The 15,496-nt window shown below is 37.4% G+C and overlaps 1 protein-coding gene across 1 annotated transcript in view; it reads left to right on the top strand.

Annotated features, from left to right (window-relative positions):
• The window catches only part of LOC132008017 (cullin-4B-like), a 131,607-nt gene that overhangs the window by 73,868 nt on the left and 42,243 nt on the right, over positions 1–15,496 (top strand). The window contains exons 14-16 of the mRNA XM_059386375.1: positions 8,587–8,672; positions 9,320–9,427; positions 12,161–12,274. Of these exons, the coding sequence (XP_059242358.1) occupies positions 8,587–8,672; positions 9,320–9,427; positions 12,161–12,274 (308 nt within the window). The remainder of the gene's footprint in view (positions 1–8,586; positions 8,673–9,319; positions 9,428–12,160; positions 12,275–15,496) is intronic.

Below are 15,496 nucleotides of genomic sequence, written 5' to 3'. Positions count from 1 at the left end.
ATTGGCATATAACTGTTGATAATAACTTGTGATGATTGTTTCTACTTCCTTGGTGTTAGTTGTGATCTCTCCCTTTTCATTCATAATTTTATGAATTTTTGCTTTTCTCTTTCTTTTGGATTAGTGTGGCCAATGGTTTATCGATCTTACTGATTCTTCCAAAAAACCAGCTTCTAGTTTCATTGATACGTTCTACTGTATCTCTGGTTTCTACCTCATTGATCTCAACTCTAATCTTGATGATTTCCCTTCTTATGTGTGGAGTTGATTTGATTTGTTGTTGATACTCCAGTTCTTTAAGGTGTAGAGACAGCTGGTGGGTTGTCAGTCAATGATGTTTCCTGTTAGTCCTCCCGCCCCCCTCAAGGGGGTGGGCTCTCAGGAAACTGGTTTTTTTCAGGCTTTTGTTCTCTGTTGGCTTTTATGCTTGTTCACTTTTATTTTTTTCTCTCACCTTGACCACCTTTGATGGTTTTTGTAGTTTTAGAGGAAAACAAACCACACCCTGATCTCCCTCTCAGAGAGAAGCCTCAGGCTGGGTGCAGAGCCTAACTAAGTTCCCCCTTGGTGGCTGGCAGAGCCGGTTCCAAGTTGCAGACCCTGGGGGCACAGGATCTTTAGCTTGTACCCAAAGCCAAGGCAGTGGCGGCTGTCTGGGAGCTCCTGACCGCCAGAGAGGTTCCAAACAACAATCGCACACTGAGATTTTCCCGCTAGCCCTGGGCTTGCGCGCACCTCTTTCAGAGGCAGCTATGGGTTGGGTGGGCGTTCTGGGCACTGAGAACGGGGCGCTGGTCCGTAAGCACCAGGCTGGGCTTTTGCGCACCTCTGTCAGGGGAGAGTTTGGGTGGGCGCGGCTTAGGCTTTGAAACAATGGCGGGGGTCAAAGAGCGCCAGCCGGGCCTTTGTAACTCAGGGAAGCATTAGGGATGTGAGCGGGTATCTCAAGCTTTGTGGTAGGACTCACGCATTCTGCGGACCTGGGTGGCTCCCATCCCCTCACAGGAACTAGAACCCACACATTCTTGGGTGCGCTAGTGTATTAGGGACCAAGAGCTGGTTTCTCCGCCACACTCTCTCTGCCTCAGCGCCGGGGAGGCTGTCCTGGGACCGGGGACTTAAGCCCCTGTCCCTAGCCATCCCGATTCCCACAATCCCTCCCCCCTCCCCCGGTGATCCTTTGCTCTTTTGGAGTGCTTTGAACCAGTCTCCAAGTTAATGCTGGTCCCCAGACGCAGGGCACTCTCGCTCGTATTGGGTTATTACTTTCCAACCTGTCGCCTCTGGTGGCTCCCTCCCCCTTTTGTTTATCTTCTGATATCAGTCCCCATTCCCACTCTGCTTTACCTGCCCACTGGCATCTTCTGCTCCTGTAGAGATCCAGACATTTATAATTCCGATCTCAGGCTGATTTCATGGGTGATTGGAGTTCTTTGGTAGGTAATCAGCTCAGTTTGGGGTACAGGCTGAAAAGGCGCCTCCTCCTACTCCCCCGCCATCTTGTCCCCCAGTTTCTGGACTTTTGAAAGGACAAAGAAAGAGAACAAGGAAGGACTAGACATGGCTAGAGTCTGTGAATACCAGTGTTCCTGGAGCTGAAGATGTTTTTTTTATAAAATAGATCCAAAGCGGCTGTGATGGCTATTGGCTGAGTTTTTCTGCAGAAGAGATCTTTGTGAATTGTATATATTCTATTCCATGTTTGCAATAATGGCACCTCATTTTCTTCCTTGAACCTAGCCAGCTCCTTTCAGCCCTGTATTCCCAGTTTTGCTTCTCTGGTTGGGTAAATATGAAGCAGGGTCATTACCCAGTGCCCTGAAATGCTGCAGAATCTGATCCCTCATCTCCCATCCTTTCCTGATGAGGGGAACTCCTTCCAGTGAGTATTTCATTTACTCACTAGAGTATTTCATGGTCTTGGGGCAGGGGATGATGCAAGCAAAATGAAACTGTCTTCCTTCTCTTTTTGTGTGATGACTCTCAGCGTTTTTCCCCCTCCTGTGTTGCTGGAACTTCCCAGGTAGACCCTGGGACTTTCCCAGAGCTGTTTTGTTGCACCGTGCAAACTGGTATCTGCTGTATTGCCTTCTTGCTGTCTTACTTGTGTATATATTCTGTAGACCTTTTCTTTTGGTTATCATTCCAATTATAAAAGATACCTTAAAACTATAACATATTGTTAAACTACAACAACTTAATTTCAGTTCCACACAAAAATTATGTTCCTTTACCATTCTAGCTGCCTTTAATTTATATTTTAGATGTCACCAGTTACATTTTACATATTATATACACATTAGTTTGTAGATTTTTTCCTTATCATTCAATTGTATACAATAATACAAGTCAATTATATGCCAGTGTTACTGCTTTGTAAGTTACTATTTATTCAGATTTTATGTTATGCTTTTCCTATGTTGCTGCCTCACATTTTTTTTTCCATTTCATCCTGAAGCACTCAATTTAGCATTACTTACATATATCAGTTCTAATGGTAATTTATTTCCTCAGTTTTCATCTCTTACAGCTTTAAGTGACAATATTGCTGGATATAGCTTTTTCCCTTTCTTTCATCAACTTGAATATATTGTCCATCCACATTTTTCTGGCCATAAATTTTCCTGAGAAAAATCCTTTATATTATTTTAGGGAAGTTTTCTTGTAAGACAAATTGATCTCTTCTTGCTGCTTTTGGGATTGTCAACTTTCTTGCCTTTGATTTCTGGCTGATTGATAATAATGTGCCTCATCTTGGACTGGGTCTATTTAGATATTAGCTTGTTCAGTTTCTCTACAGGTTTAGATACTTACACTTCCAGTCATTATTTCTTTAAATAGCCTCTCTGTCCCTCTCTTCTCCCCTTCTGGAATTCCTGTACTACATATATTTTTAGGTGTGATGGAGTCTCATGGGTCTCCTGTGCTGCTTTCACTTTCCATCCTTTTTTTTTTGTTTTGTTTTTTGCCTCTGAATCAGTGATTTCAAATATCTTGTGTTTGTGTTTGCTGAGTCTTTCCTTTTTCTCATGATAACTTCTTTTTTGAACCACTCTAAGGAGTTTTTGAATTCGGTTATTTAATTTTTAAAATTGAGTATTTTTGCTTATTTCATTTTTATAATATCTCTCTGGTGGTGTTCTCATTTTATTCATGCATATTTTTCTCATTTTGTTTAGTTTTTACCCATATGAACTTATTGAGAATGTTTACTTCATTTATTTTAAATTATTTGTTACAGGTTTTTGATTTGTGTTCTTTTTGGTATTGAGCCTTGATTCTTGTTTTTTGAGGATTTTTTAAATCTTCTATTGAAATTTTCCAATTTATTTTTTAAAATTATCTTAGTAACCGTACAGTACATCATTCATTTTTGATGTAGTGTTTCATGACTGATCGTTTGCATATAACACCCAGTACTCCATGCAATCGTGCCCTCCTTAATACCCATCACAGGGCTTACCCATCCTCCTCCCTTCTAAAACCCTGTTTGTTTTCTGGAGTCCTTAATCTCTCATGGTTTGTCTCCCCCTCTGATTTCCCTCCTTTCATTTTTCCCTACCTTCTGCTAATGTCCTCCATACATTCCTTACATTTCACAAATAAGTAAAACCATATGATACTCACCTTTCTCTGCTTGACTTATTTCACTTAGCATAATCTCTTCAATCTCATCCATGTTGATGCAAAACTTGGGTATTCATTCTTTCTGATGACTGAGTAATATTCTATTGTATATATGGACTGCATCTTCTTTATCCATGTGTCTGTTGAAGGACATCTCAGCTCTTTCCACAGTTTGGCTTTGTAGGCTTTGCTGCTCTGAACTCTGAGGTGCCTGTGGCCCTTATTTTCACTACCTTTGTATATTTGGGGTAAATGACCAGTAGTGCAATTGCTGCGTCATAGGGTAGCTCTATTTTTAATTTTTTGAGGAATCTCCGCAGTGTTTTCCAAAGAGGCTGCACCAACTTGCATTCCCACCAACAGTGGAAGAGGGTTCTCCTTTCTTCACATCCTCTCTAACACTTGTTTCTTGCCTTCTCGATTTTTGCCATTCTAACTGTGGTTAGGTGGATTTGAATTTCCCTGATGGCTAATGATGACGAATATTTTTTTATGCATCTGTTAGCCATTTGTGTGCTCGCTTCGGCAGCACATATACTAAAATATGTTAGCCATTTGTGTGTCTTCTTTGCAGAAGTGTCTGTTCATATCTTCTGTCCAATTTTTGACCAGATTATTTGTTTTTTTAGGTGTTGAGCTGGAGAAGTTCTTTATAGATCTTGGCACTAGCCCCTTGTCTTTAGTATCATTTGTGCATATCTTCTCCCATTCTGTGGTTGTCTCTTTGTTTTGTTGACTGTTTTCTTTGGTGTGCAGAAACTTTTGATCTTGATGAAGTCCCAAAAGTTTGTTTTTGCTTTTTTTCCCTTGCCTTGGGACATGTGTCTCGAAAGAAATTGCTGTGGTTGATGTTGGTTACTGCCTATGTTCTCCTCCAGGATTTTGATAGATTCCTGTGTTCCACTGAGGTCTTTAATCCATCGTGAGTTGTTTATCTTTGTGTATGGTGTAAGAGAATGGTTGAGTACCATTATTCTGTATAGGGCTGTCCAATTTCCTCAGCATCATTTATTGAAGAGACTTTCGTTTGTCCATTGGCTATTTCTTCCTGCTCTTTTGAAGATTAGTTGAGCATAGAGCTTAAGGTCCATATTTGGGTCCTCTATTTTGTTCCATTGGTTTGTGTGTCTGTTTTTGTGCCAGTGCCATGCTGTCTGGGTGATCACAGCTTTGTAATATAACTTAAAATCAGGCAACATGATGCCCAAACTCTGTTCTTCTTTTTCAGCAGTTCCTTGGTGATTTGAGCTCTCCTCTGGTTCCATACATATTTTAGGATTGTTTCTGTACTTTGGAAAATGCTGGTGGAATTTTGCTTGGGATGGCATTGAAAATATAGATTGCTCGCACAGCATAGACATTTGAACAATATTTCTTCTTCTGATCCACGAGCATGGAATGTTTTGCCTTTTTGTATCTTCTTCAGTTTGTTTCAGGAGTGTATGTCCTCTAGTATAGATCCTTTACCTCTTGGGTGAGGTTTATTCCAAGTTGTCTTACGGATTTTGGTCCTATTGTAAATGGAATCTATTCTCTAGTTTCTCTTTCTACAGTTTCATTTTTAGTGTGTAAGAAAAAAACTGATTTCTGTGCATTGACTTTGTTTCCTGCCACATTACTAATTTGCTGTATGAGTTCTAGTAATTTGGGGGTGGAGTCTTTGGTATAAAGTATCATGTCTTCTGCAAAGAGAGATAGTTTGTCTTCTTCTCTGCCAATTTGAGTATCTTTGGTTTCTTTTTGTTGTCTGATTGCTGTTATTAGGACTTCTAGTATTATGTTGAACAATAGTGGTAAGGGTGGACATCCTTGTTGTGTTCCTGATCTTAAGGAAAAGGCTCTCAGCTTTTCCTCATTGAGAATGATATTCACTATTCATAGATGGATTTAATGAAATTGAGGAATGTTCCTTCTGTCACTATACTCTGAAGAGTTTTAATCAGCAAAAGATGCTGTACTTTGTCAAATGCTTTCTTTTTTCTGCATCAAATGAGAGGACCATGTGGTTCTTGTCTCTTCTCTTATTGATGTATTCTGTCACAATGTTTGATTTGCAAATGTTGAACCATCCTTGGATTTCAGAGATAAATCCCACCTGGTCATGGCAAATAATCCTTTTAATGTGTTTTTAGATCCTGTGAGCTAGGATCTTGTATAGAATCTTGGCATCCATATTCATCAGGGATAGTGGTCTGAATTCCTCCTTTGTGATGGGGTCTTTGCCTGGTTTTGGGATCAGAGTAATGCTGGCCTCCTAGAATGAGTCGGGCAGTTTTCCTTCTATTTATATTTTTGAAATAGCTTCAGAATAATAGGTACTATTTCTTCTTTGAATGTTTGGTAAAATTCCCAAGGGAATCCATCAGGTCCTGGACTTGTATTTTTTGGGAGGTTTTTGATCACTGCTTCAATCTCATTACTAGTTATTGGTCTATTCAGTTTGTCAATTTCTTCCTGCTTCATTATGACATAGCATGTGTAAAATATACATATTACATATGTATGTTGCCTGTACCATGTCTAATGTATCTATATGTATACTAATATGTGATAGGTGCTGTTTTGTGTATGTATACGATGTGTGTATGTACATTCTTTTATTATATGTGCAATATATAATATATGTGTGAGTGCACATGTAATATACATTGTACATGTAACTGTACACATGTGTACATATTATATGTAGAATTATGTATATACATAACATTAATGTGGCATATATATATATGTGTGTGTGTGTGTGTGTGTGTGTATCTATCTTTTGCCGATGAATCAAATAGGAGATAGAGGACTTACAAACCAAAAATATAAAACTGTTCATTTACATTTATCTTTATAATATAAAATATTATATTATAAATGTTCTTTATTTCTTGTTAGAGCTTTGATCTCCTGTCTGGTAAGATTTCTTGTAGGATGGAGGTAATTGAATCTAACTCCATCATTTTTTTCCTTAATGTCTTCTTCAAATTGGTTCTGTGTTGGGTCTTTTTTTTTGTTATATATATCTTTTTTTTATATATATCAAAAAATATATCAATTTTTGATATATTGTTTTGGCGAATATAGATTTTGTATTTGAGATTTTTTCCATTTCAGCACTTTATATGTATATTGTGCCACTGTCCTTCCTTTTTGAAAAATACTCCTAATTTTACTGAGAGTCTCTTTATATTAACAAATCACTTGTATCTAGGTCTTTTCAGGATTCTAACTTTATCTTTGTATTTAGACTCTTTTATTATAATGTGCCCTGGTGTAGAACTGTTTGAATGTAATCTGCTTAGAATTCATTGAACTTCTTGTATGTGTAGATTATTGTTTGTCATTTAATATACAAATCAAATATTATTTTTCCCATTTTATTTTTCCACTCTTTTTTAAAATTTTTTTAATTTTTTAAAAATTAAATTAATTATTTTCAAAAAAACAGTATTCATTATTTTTTCACCACACCCAGTGCTCCATGCAATCCGTGCCCTCTATAATACCCACCACCTGGTACCCCAACCTCCCAGCCCCTGCCACTTCAAACCCCTCAGTTTGTTTTTCAGAGTCCATGGTCTCTCATGATTTTCCACTCTCTTAGAAATTTAGGAACTGTATGTTGACACAATTGCCCATGTGCCAATATACGTAGTTTCTGCTTATTTTTCTTCATTGTTTTTCTTCCTTCTCTTCATATTGGATAATTTTATTTGACCTGTTTCCATGAACATATATAAGATAGCTGATTTAAAGTAATTTTTTAATATGTCTAACGTCTATGCTTCCTCTCAGGCAGTCTCTGTTAATTTCTCCTTTCTTATGAAATGCCATATCTCTATACTTTTTTGTATGTCTTGTAGCTTTTGTTAAAAACTGGCCATTCTTCCCATTTTAATAAAAACATTATTTATTTTAAAATGTGTGATCTCTAAAGTAAATTTAAAAGTAAGTAAGATCTCTAAAAGTAAGCTTAGGCTTACGCTAGCCATTTTACATTTTTTATTAATAAAAGACAACTCTGGAAAGCAGATATTCTCTCTGTCTAGCATTTGTTATTGCTTGTGAGCTGAAGTTGTTCACTTGTTTAGGGACTTTTTCCAAGTATTCTTTCAGAATTTGTTTCCTCTTGTGTGCAGTAATGAAGTATTTTTTGCAGTATGTCAGTAGTACCAGTGCCTGGTGGAATTTCTATAACACACACACACAGAAGAAAATAAAGAAAAACAAAACTGTTGATCTTTTAAAATTGGTTCTGTGTTGGGTCTTTTTTTTTGTACTTTTAGGTATGTACAATTTTGTCTTACTGATCTTTGCTTCTTGTTTTCACTGAGCCTAAATTTAAATAGGAGAGAACTTTTGACACATTTTTTCTAAAATGCTTCCTGATTTGGGCTTACAAATAGCCCTAATGGGCTTACTAAATTCCCTACTTTGCCGGTGCTTTTCAAACGTCTAATACCTGAAAATTGTACCTTGTGGCTTCTCCTCCCACAGTCTGTTGACTGTATTTCACCCACCCCCCCATCCAAATGTTACTTGTATTTTAGCCATGAAAACCTTTCTTACTTGTCTTTGAATGTTTTGGGGAACTTTGTGGAGATGGTCTGCATTGAGTCAGTTACTCTGGCAGACCTGAATTCAATCCAAACAAACACAGTTTCTTGGGAACCGGGTATTCACATTGGGAGCCTAAACTATCATGCAGTAACAAGATCCACTTGCATAGGAAAGTGGATAGAATTGGAGTGAAGTAAAAATATCGCATATTTATATTCATGTTACCTTTATACCAGTTATGTTTCCACTTGGTTTACAAAACTTCACCTGTCTCTCAGAATTTTGGTAGGAGAGATTCTGACACTTAAATATTTCTCAGTGTTTATTTGTGGGAGATGGACTCCTAGAGTTCCCTGCCAGTGGTATTCTCTGATATGTACCTATAATTGGTTGTTTTAAAATATTTTACAGAATGTGGAACTGCTTTTACTAATAAACTTCAAGGAATGTTTAAAGACATGGAGCTTTCCAAAGATATCATGATTCAGTTAAAACAGGTATTTCTTATCTAAAAGAGTTTTGTTTTTAATGTCAAGTGTTTAAATGGTTTGGTTCTTTTAAGATTAATACTTGAGAGTCATATTAAATCATTTATTTTAAAAATTTTTTATTTAAATTCATTTTTTAAATGCTGTATTACCTGTTTCAGGGGTGTTCATTGGTTCATCAGTTGCCTATAATACCTGGTGTACATTACATCATATGCCCTCCTTGAAGTCCATCACCCAGTTATCTCATCCCCCCACCCCCTCCTCTACAGCAACACTCAGTTTGTTCCCTAAACTGTCGCTGGTTGTTTCACTCATATATGTAATTTAAGAAATAAAACAAATGGACATATGGGAAGAGAAGGAAAAATAAGATAAAAACAGGGAGGTAAACTGGTAAAGCAATGACTTTTAAATTATGACTCCAACTTTGTGTTTTTTGAAAGGAAATTCAGTGACACTTAACATTCCCACTACATATTCAAAGAACTACATAATATATTTCAAATAACTTTTTTTAATTTATTTTCCTACACATACTTGTCTTTCCATTGCTTTCATATATTTAAGGTTTTTTTTGGCAGTGTGTGTGTATTTTATAACCATGTAAGAGTTTTAAGATTCTTATTATTTCATTGCATCCTTATATTTTGCAGTATATGCAGAATCAAAATATATCCGGAAACATTGAATTAACTGTGAATATTCTGACAACGAGTTTTTGGCCGGCCTATATCCCTAAGGAGATCCAATTACCCCCAGAGGTAAGAAATTCACTGTTTTAAGACTATAATATATGCTATAGCAGATTTTTTTAAAAAGATTTTCAGTTGTTTAAATAGTCTTATGATATAGTCAGAGGTAGATTTTAATTATACGAGCCTGGCTTCCTTTGTTTTAGGCTGTGCATTTACTGCTATCAGCATATTTTTTTCTTACTGTGTTGTAATACAAACTGTTTCTTCATGTATCACATAAAAATGTGATGGAAAAAATAATCACATTTTTTACTCATTGTTCCACTTAGTAAGCATGGAAACTTGCCTCCCAGTGCCACCCATTTTCAGCTTGCAGCTTTGGTTTTAGCTTTCTCTTCTCTGCTAAGTCTATTACCCATTGTCTCTTGTTGTTCCTTTTACTAATACTGGCAACTCGATTGCTATTATCTTTACTGTCTTTCTGCATGTATTTAATTTTTATGATTATATTGCCATGTTGGTGGGTTTCCTCAGGAGCACATGTAAATTATTGAACATACTGTATTGAACTAGAAGAAAAATTAAACTTTTCTTGTCTCAGAACTCCATTTTTCTTTTTTTTACTTATTTTTTTTCATTGTTCCAAGATTCATTGTTTATGCAGCACACCAAGTGCTCAATGCATTACGTGCCCTCCTTAATACCAGCCATCAAGATCACCCAGCTCCCCAACCACCTCCCCTCCAAAACCCTCAGTTTGATTCTCAGAGACCAGAGTCTTTCATGGTTTGTTTCCCACTCCGGTTTCCCCCAACTCCCTTCTCCTCTCCAAATCCTAGTGTCCTCTGTCTTATTCCCTATGCTCCACAAGTAAATGAACGATATCATAATTGATTGACTCTCTTTGTTGGATTTATTTCACTCAGCATTATCTCCTCTAGTCCCATCCATATTGATACAAAAGTTGGGGATTCATCCTTTCTGATGTAGGGGTAGTATTTCATTGTATATATAAACAAATCTCTTCTTTATCCATTCATCTGTTGAAGGGCACCTTGGCACTTTCCGCAGTTTGGTGACAGTGCCCATTGGTGTTATGAACACTGGGGTGCAGATGACCCTTCTGTTCACTTCGTCTGTGTCTTTGATCATTGATCTCTGCTCTAATTTTGATTATCTCCCTTCTTGTGTGTGGGGTTGGTTTAATTTGCTTTTCATTTTCCAGTTCTTTAAGGTGGAAAGGGAGCAGTTGTAATCGTGATGTTTTCTTTTTTCTTTTCTTTTTTTTACTTTTTTTTTTTTTCGAGTGAAGTTGGGATGGCTTAGGACCACCATTGCCATATCCCATAGGTTTTGGACCAGTGTATCTTTATTCTCATTGGCTCCATGAATTTTTTAAGTTCTACTTTGAATTCCTGGTTGATCTAAACATTCTTAAGCAGGGTGCTCTTTAGCTTCCAAGTGTGTGAATTCCTTCCAAACTGTTTCTTGTGGTTGAGTTCCAGTTTCAAAGCACTGTGGTCTGAGAATATACAGGGAATGATGTCAGTCTTTTGTTATCAGTTTACCCTTGTTTTGTGACCCAGTTTGTGGTCTGTTCTGGAGAAAGTTCCGTGAGCACCTGAGAAGAATGATTATTCTGTTGTTTTAGGGTAGAATGTTCTGTATATATCTATGAGATCCATCTGGTCCAATGTGTCATTCAAAGCTCTTGTTTCTTTATTGACTTTCTGCCTGGATGGTCTGTCTATTACTGAGAGTGGCGTGTTAAGAGCCCCTACAATTAATGGATTCATATTAGTAAAACCCTTTATTTGATTAACAGTTGACTTATGTATTTGACTGCTCCCATATTGGGGGCATAAATTTTTACAATTGTTGGATCTTCTTGGTAGATACACTTTAAGAACCATGTAGTGTCCTTCTGTATCTCTGACTACAGTCTTAGTTTAAGATCTAATTTAGCTGATATGAGAATCACTACCCCAGCTCTATTTTGAGGCCTGTTGTCATGAAAGATGCTTTTCCATCCCTTCATTTTCTGTCTGGATGTATCCCTAGTTTCCAAATGGGTCTCTTGTAGACAGCATGTGGGTGAGTCCTGTTGTTTTATCCAGTCTGCTTCCCTATGCCATTTTATGGGAGTATTCAGGGTGTTCACGTTGAGAATGATTATTGAAAGATATATTTTTATCGACATTGTATTACCTATGAAGTTCTTTTTTCTATAGATTGTCTCTAAATTTCTGTTCTGTGTCACTCTTCAGTTCTTTCTTATTTAATAGGAGATGACCCCCCCCCTTTATATTTCTTGTAGTGCCATCTTGGTGGTCACATATTCTTTTAAACCTTGCCAGTCCTGGAAGCTATACTATTATCTGTCCATCCATTTTGAATGTCAGTCTTGCTGTATAAGGTATTCTTGGCTGCATGTTCTTCTCATTTAGTGCCCTGAATATATCTTGCCAGCACATCCTGGCTTGTCAGGATTCTGTGGAAAGGACAGGTCTGATATTATTCTGATGGACCTTCCTTCACCCTGCTAGCTGCCCTCAGAAGCTCTTATCTAAAGTTATGATGATCAGTTTCACAATTAAGTGCCTCGAGGTCTTTTGCATTTGTTGATCTTGGGGGGTCAGGACTCCATTTTTCTCACCTGGTCTTTTCCCCACAGAAGTCCCTTACATAGTCCTGTCTGTGGTGGTGATATATAATTATAAATATAACAGTCTAGGGCTACAACTGTGACTTTACTTGCATATAGTTTATCAATAATGTTTCTCTACTTCTTTCCTCCAGATGGAAAAACTTCAGGAAAATTTCAAAAATTTCTACTTAAGCAAACACAGTGGCAGGAAGCTTCAGTGGCAGTCAACTCTTGGACACTGTGTTCTTAAAGCTGAATTTAAAAAGGCAAGCAAATAATTTTGAATGATAGTATTTACTTTTACTTTTAAGTTATAAAAATTTTACCTTGATAAATAATTCTTTTAATATATACTTTTTTTATTATTTAAAGTCACCAAAACACTTGATGGAGTATTTGAATTTTGAATATGTTGACCTATGAATCATTGTTGTATAAATCAATTTTTTTTTATTTTCAGCATAACTGTATTCCTTGTTTTTGCACCATACCCAGTGCTCCGTGCAATCCGTGCACTCTCTAATACCCACCACCTGGTTCCCCCAACCTCCCCCCCCCTACTGCTTCAAATCCCTCAGATTGTTTTTCAGAGTCCACAGACTCTTTATGGTTCACCACCCCTTCAATTTTCCCCAACTCCCTTCTCCTCTCTAACTCCCCATGTCCTCCATGTTATTTCTTATGCTCCACAAATAAGTGAAACCATATGATAATTGACTCTCTCTGCTTGACTTATTTCACTCAACATAATCTCTTCCAGTCCTGTCCATGTTGCTACAAAAGTTGGGTATTTATCCTTTCTGATGGAGGCATAAAACTCCGTAGCGTATATGGACCACATCTTCCTTATGCATTCGTCCGTTGAAGGGCATCTTGGTTCTTTCCACAGTTTGGCGACCCTGGCCATTGCTGCTATAAACATTGGGGTACAGATGGCCCTTCTTTTCACTACATCTGTATATTTGTCAATTTTTAAAACATTATGTGCAATTGTAAGTGCATATATGTACATTTGTCTACATTTGGATCTCTGTGAGCCTTTGTTCTCTATGTCTCAAAATCACATCAATCATCATTAGAGCCCTCACCATTTATCACTCTGGCCTTAGAAGGCTGATAGAATTACTCACTGAGTGTAATCACCACAGTGTGAAATTGAGTCATGAAAAAGTTGCATGGAGTGTTTATTGAAAGTATCTCTCAAGATTAAAGGAAAAAAAAAAAAAAGAAGAAGACCAGCACCATTGCTCCTTGGATTGTGTGCAGTAGAGTATACATTATCACACCTGATGCAGTGACATAAATGAAGCGAAGAGGTAAAATGTAGATTGAGCTCCCAGAGATCACTTCTTAATGCCTAGGATTAGGAAATTATTTTGTACAAAATAGGCAATGAATTGCTTGTGTGTCCAGTGAGATTCATTGTCTGTACTTCTGAAATGATGGCAAAGGAGTTGACCTCTGTCTTCTTATCCAGTACCTTTAGCTCCAGTCCTGGATGGTAAGTTGAAAATTTGGCCCTCAAGATAATCAGTTTCCTCTTGTCTGGAACTATAATGTTTCTTTACGTGAAAATCATCTTTGCAGATATTATGAGAGACCTTTAGATGAAGGAAGTCATCCTGGTGATCTGACTTGGTCTTAAATGCCATATGAACTTTTGTTATCAGAGAGGCTCAGGAAGCTTACATGCATAAGTCCCCCCGCCCCCAATACCACCTCCATCCCCTTATCACCCACTGCCAAACACACACACACACACACACACACACACACACACACACACGGAGAACAGAGAGTGGATATGAAGATGGAACTGGAGGCTAGAAGTTAGTATAAACCCTCTGAAGACAGTACAACCCTGCCACACCTTGATTCTTGCCCAGTGATAGTCATATGAATTTCTGACTTTCAGAACTCTGAGAGAATGTACATTTAGGTCACTTTAAGCCACTGTTTGTGGTAAGTTGTTACAGAAGTCATAAGAAGTCATGTATCTATCCACCATCGCACTTTCCTTATGGCACTTTTTGTTTTTTCATGGAAGTCATAGGCAATCCATAGATAAATATGTCCAACATGTTCCTCTCAGCCTTTAAAAAAGAGACCAAACCCATTCCTTAAGTGTATGAAATGAGTGGCTTAGTTATCAAAGTGTTAAGGGATGAGAAGACAGGCTTTGTTTTTAATTCTGCCTCTGCCAGTTTAGGGAAGGCCTGACAGGAGGATAATAATTCATATTTGACCCAAGCATGGGGGTGGAGGTGAAGTTTACATTCCAGGAGTGACGGCAGTCAGATTCTTAAATTTCTTAGGGTAATGTGAGATTCTTTTGATCTCTGAAGGTCAAGTTGGACTCAGATGATGTAAATGCTCAGGTTACATCTAAATATTTAATATTATTGAAGGATGGATAAACACAACTAATTTTTTCATGTATATGTAGGAATCTGTTATCATGCTTGGTGCTTACACACAAGAAAAAAAGTTTATGCCTATGAGAACATGTCAGATAATACAGAGATATGATAAAAAATGACAAATTTAATCATGATCCTTTCATTTCAGAAGACTAAAATGAATAGAGAACTTTGTATCCAGACATGTGTTTTCTGTGTTGATGCAAACATACAATACTTAGTTTTACTAATTTTTCCAATTTTACTAATTTTGGAGATCAGTAATGTTCATGTCACACTTTTTTTATGCCCCTGTGGATTCATTATGACTGTATAAGATAATATAGGAGATATCATTTTTTAAAAATTTTTTATTTTTTATAAACACATATTTTTATCCCCAGGGGTACAGGTCTGTGAATCACCAGGTTTACACACTTCACAGCACTCACCAAAGCACATACCCTCCCCAATGTCCATAATCCGACCCCCTTCTCCCAAACCCCCCCCCCCCAGCAACCCTAGAGCGTATCATGCTTAGCGAAATAAGTCAAGCAGGAGATATCATTTTTAATTACTCTCTCTTGTGATTCTTCTCAATATTTTTTATGATTTTACTTATTTGAGAGAGAGCACAAGCAGGGAGAGCAGCAGAGGTAGAGGGAGAAGCACACACCGTGCTGTGCAAAGAGCCTGATGTGGGAGTCGATCCAGTACTCTGGGATCATGGCTTGAGCCAAATGCAGATCTTTATGTGACTGACCCACCCAGGTGTCCTCCTTTTTAATATACAAATTTCATCACATGGGGGAAAAAAAAACTAATGTTTGTAGTATGTTTAGAAAGGGAATCAAGAAAGATGTAATATTTTCTTGAGTATTTTATATGCTGATAATACCAGATTGAGTTGGACAGAATAGTCTTCTTGCTGCTGGGACTAAAACCTATTTTCAAAATAGGTTTTCCTTTCATAAGAACAATTCTGAATTAAAATGTACACATGGTTTTATCAGGTAGTGTAAAATTCATAGCAAAACTGAAGAGAAATTATGGTCTCCCATGATCTATAGCCCCCATCAAAATGGTACA

Source organism: Mustela nigripes, unplaced genomic scaffold (assembly GCF_022355385.1).
Source record: "Mustela nigripes isolate SB6536 unplaced genomic scaffold, MUSNIG.SB6536 HiC_scaffold_20, whole genome shotgun sequence".
Lineage (NCBI taxonomy): Eukaryota > Metazoa > Chordata > Mammalia > Carnivora > Mustelidae > Mustela > Mustela nigripes.
The sequence above is the reverse complement of the archived record's forward strand: the minus strand, read 5'-3'. Positions and strand labels throughout refer to the sequence as shown.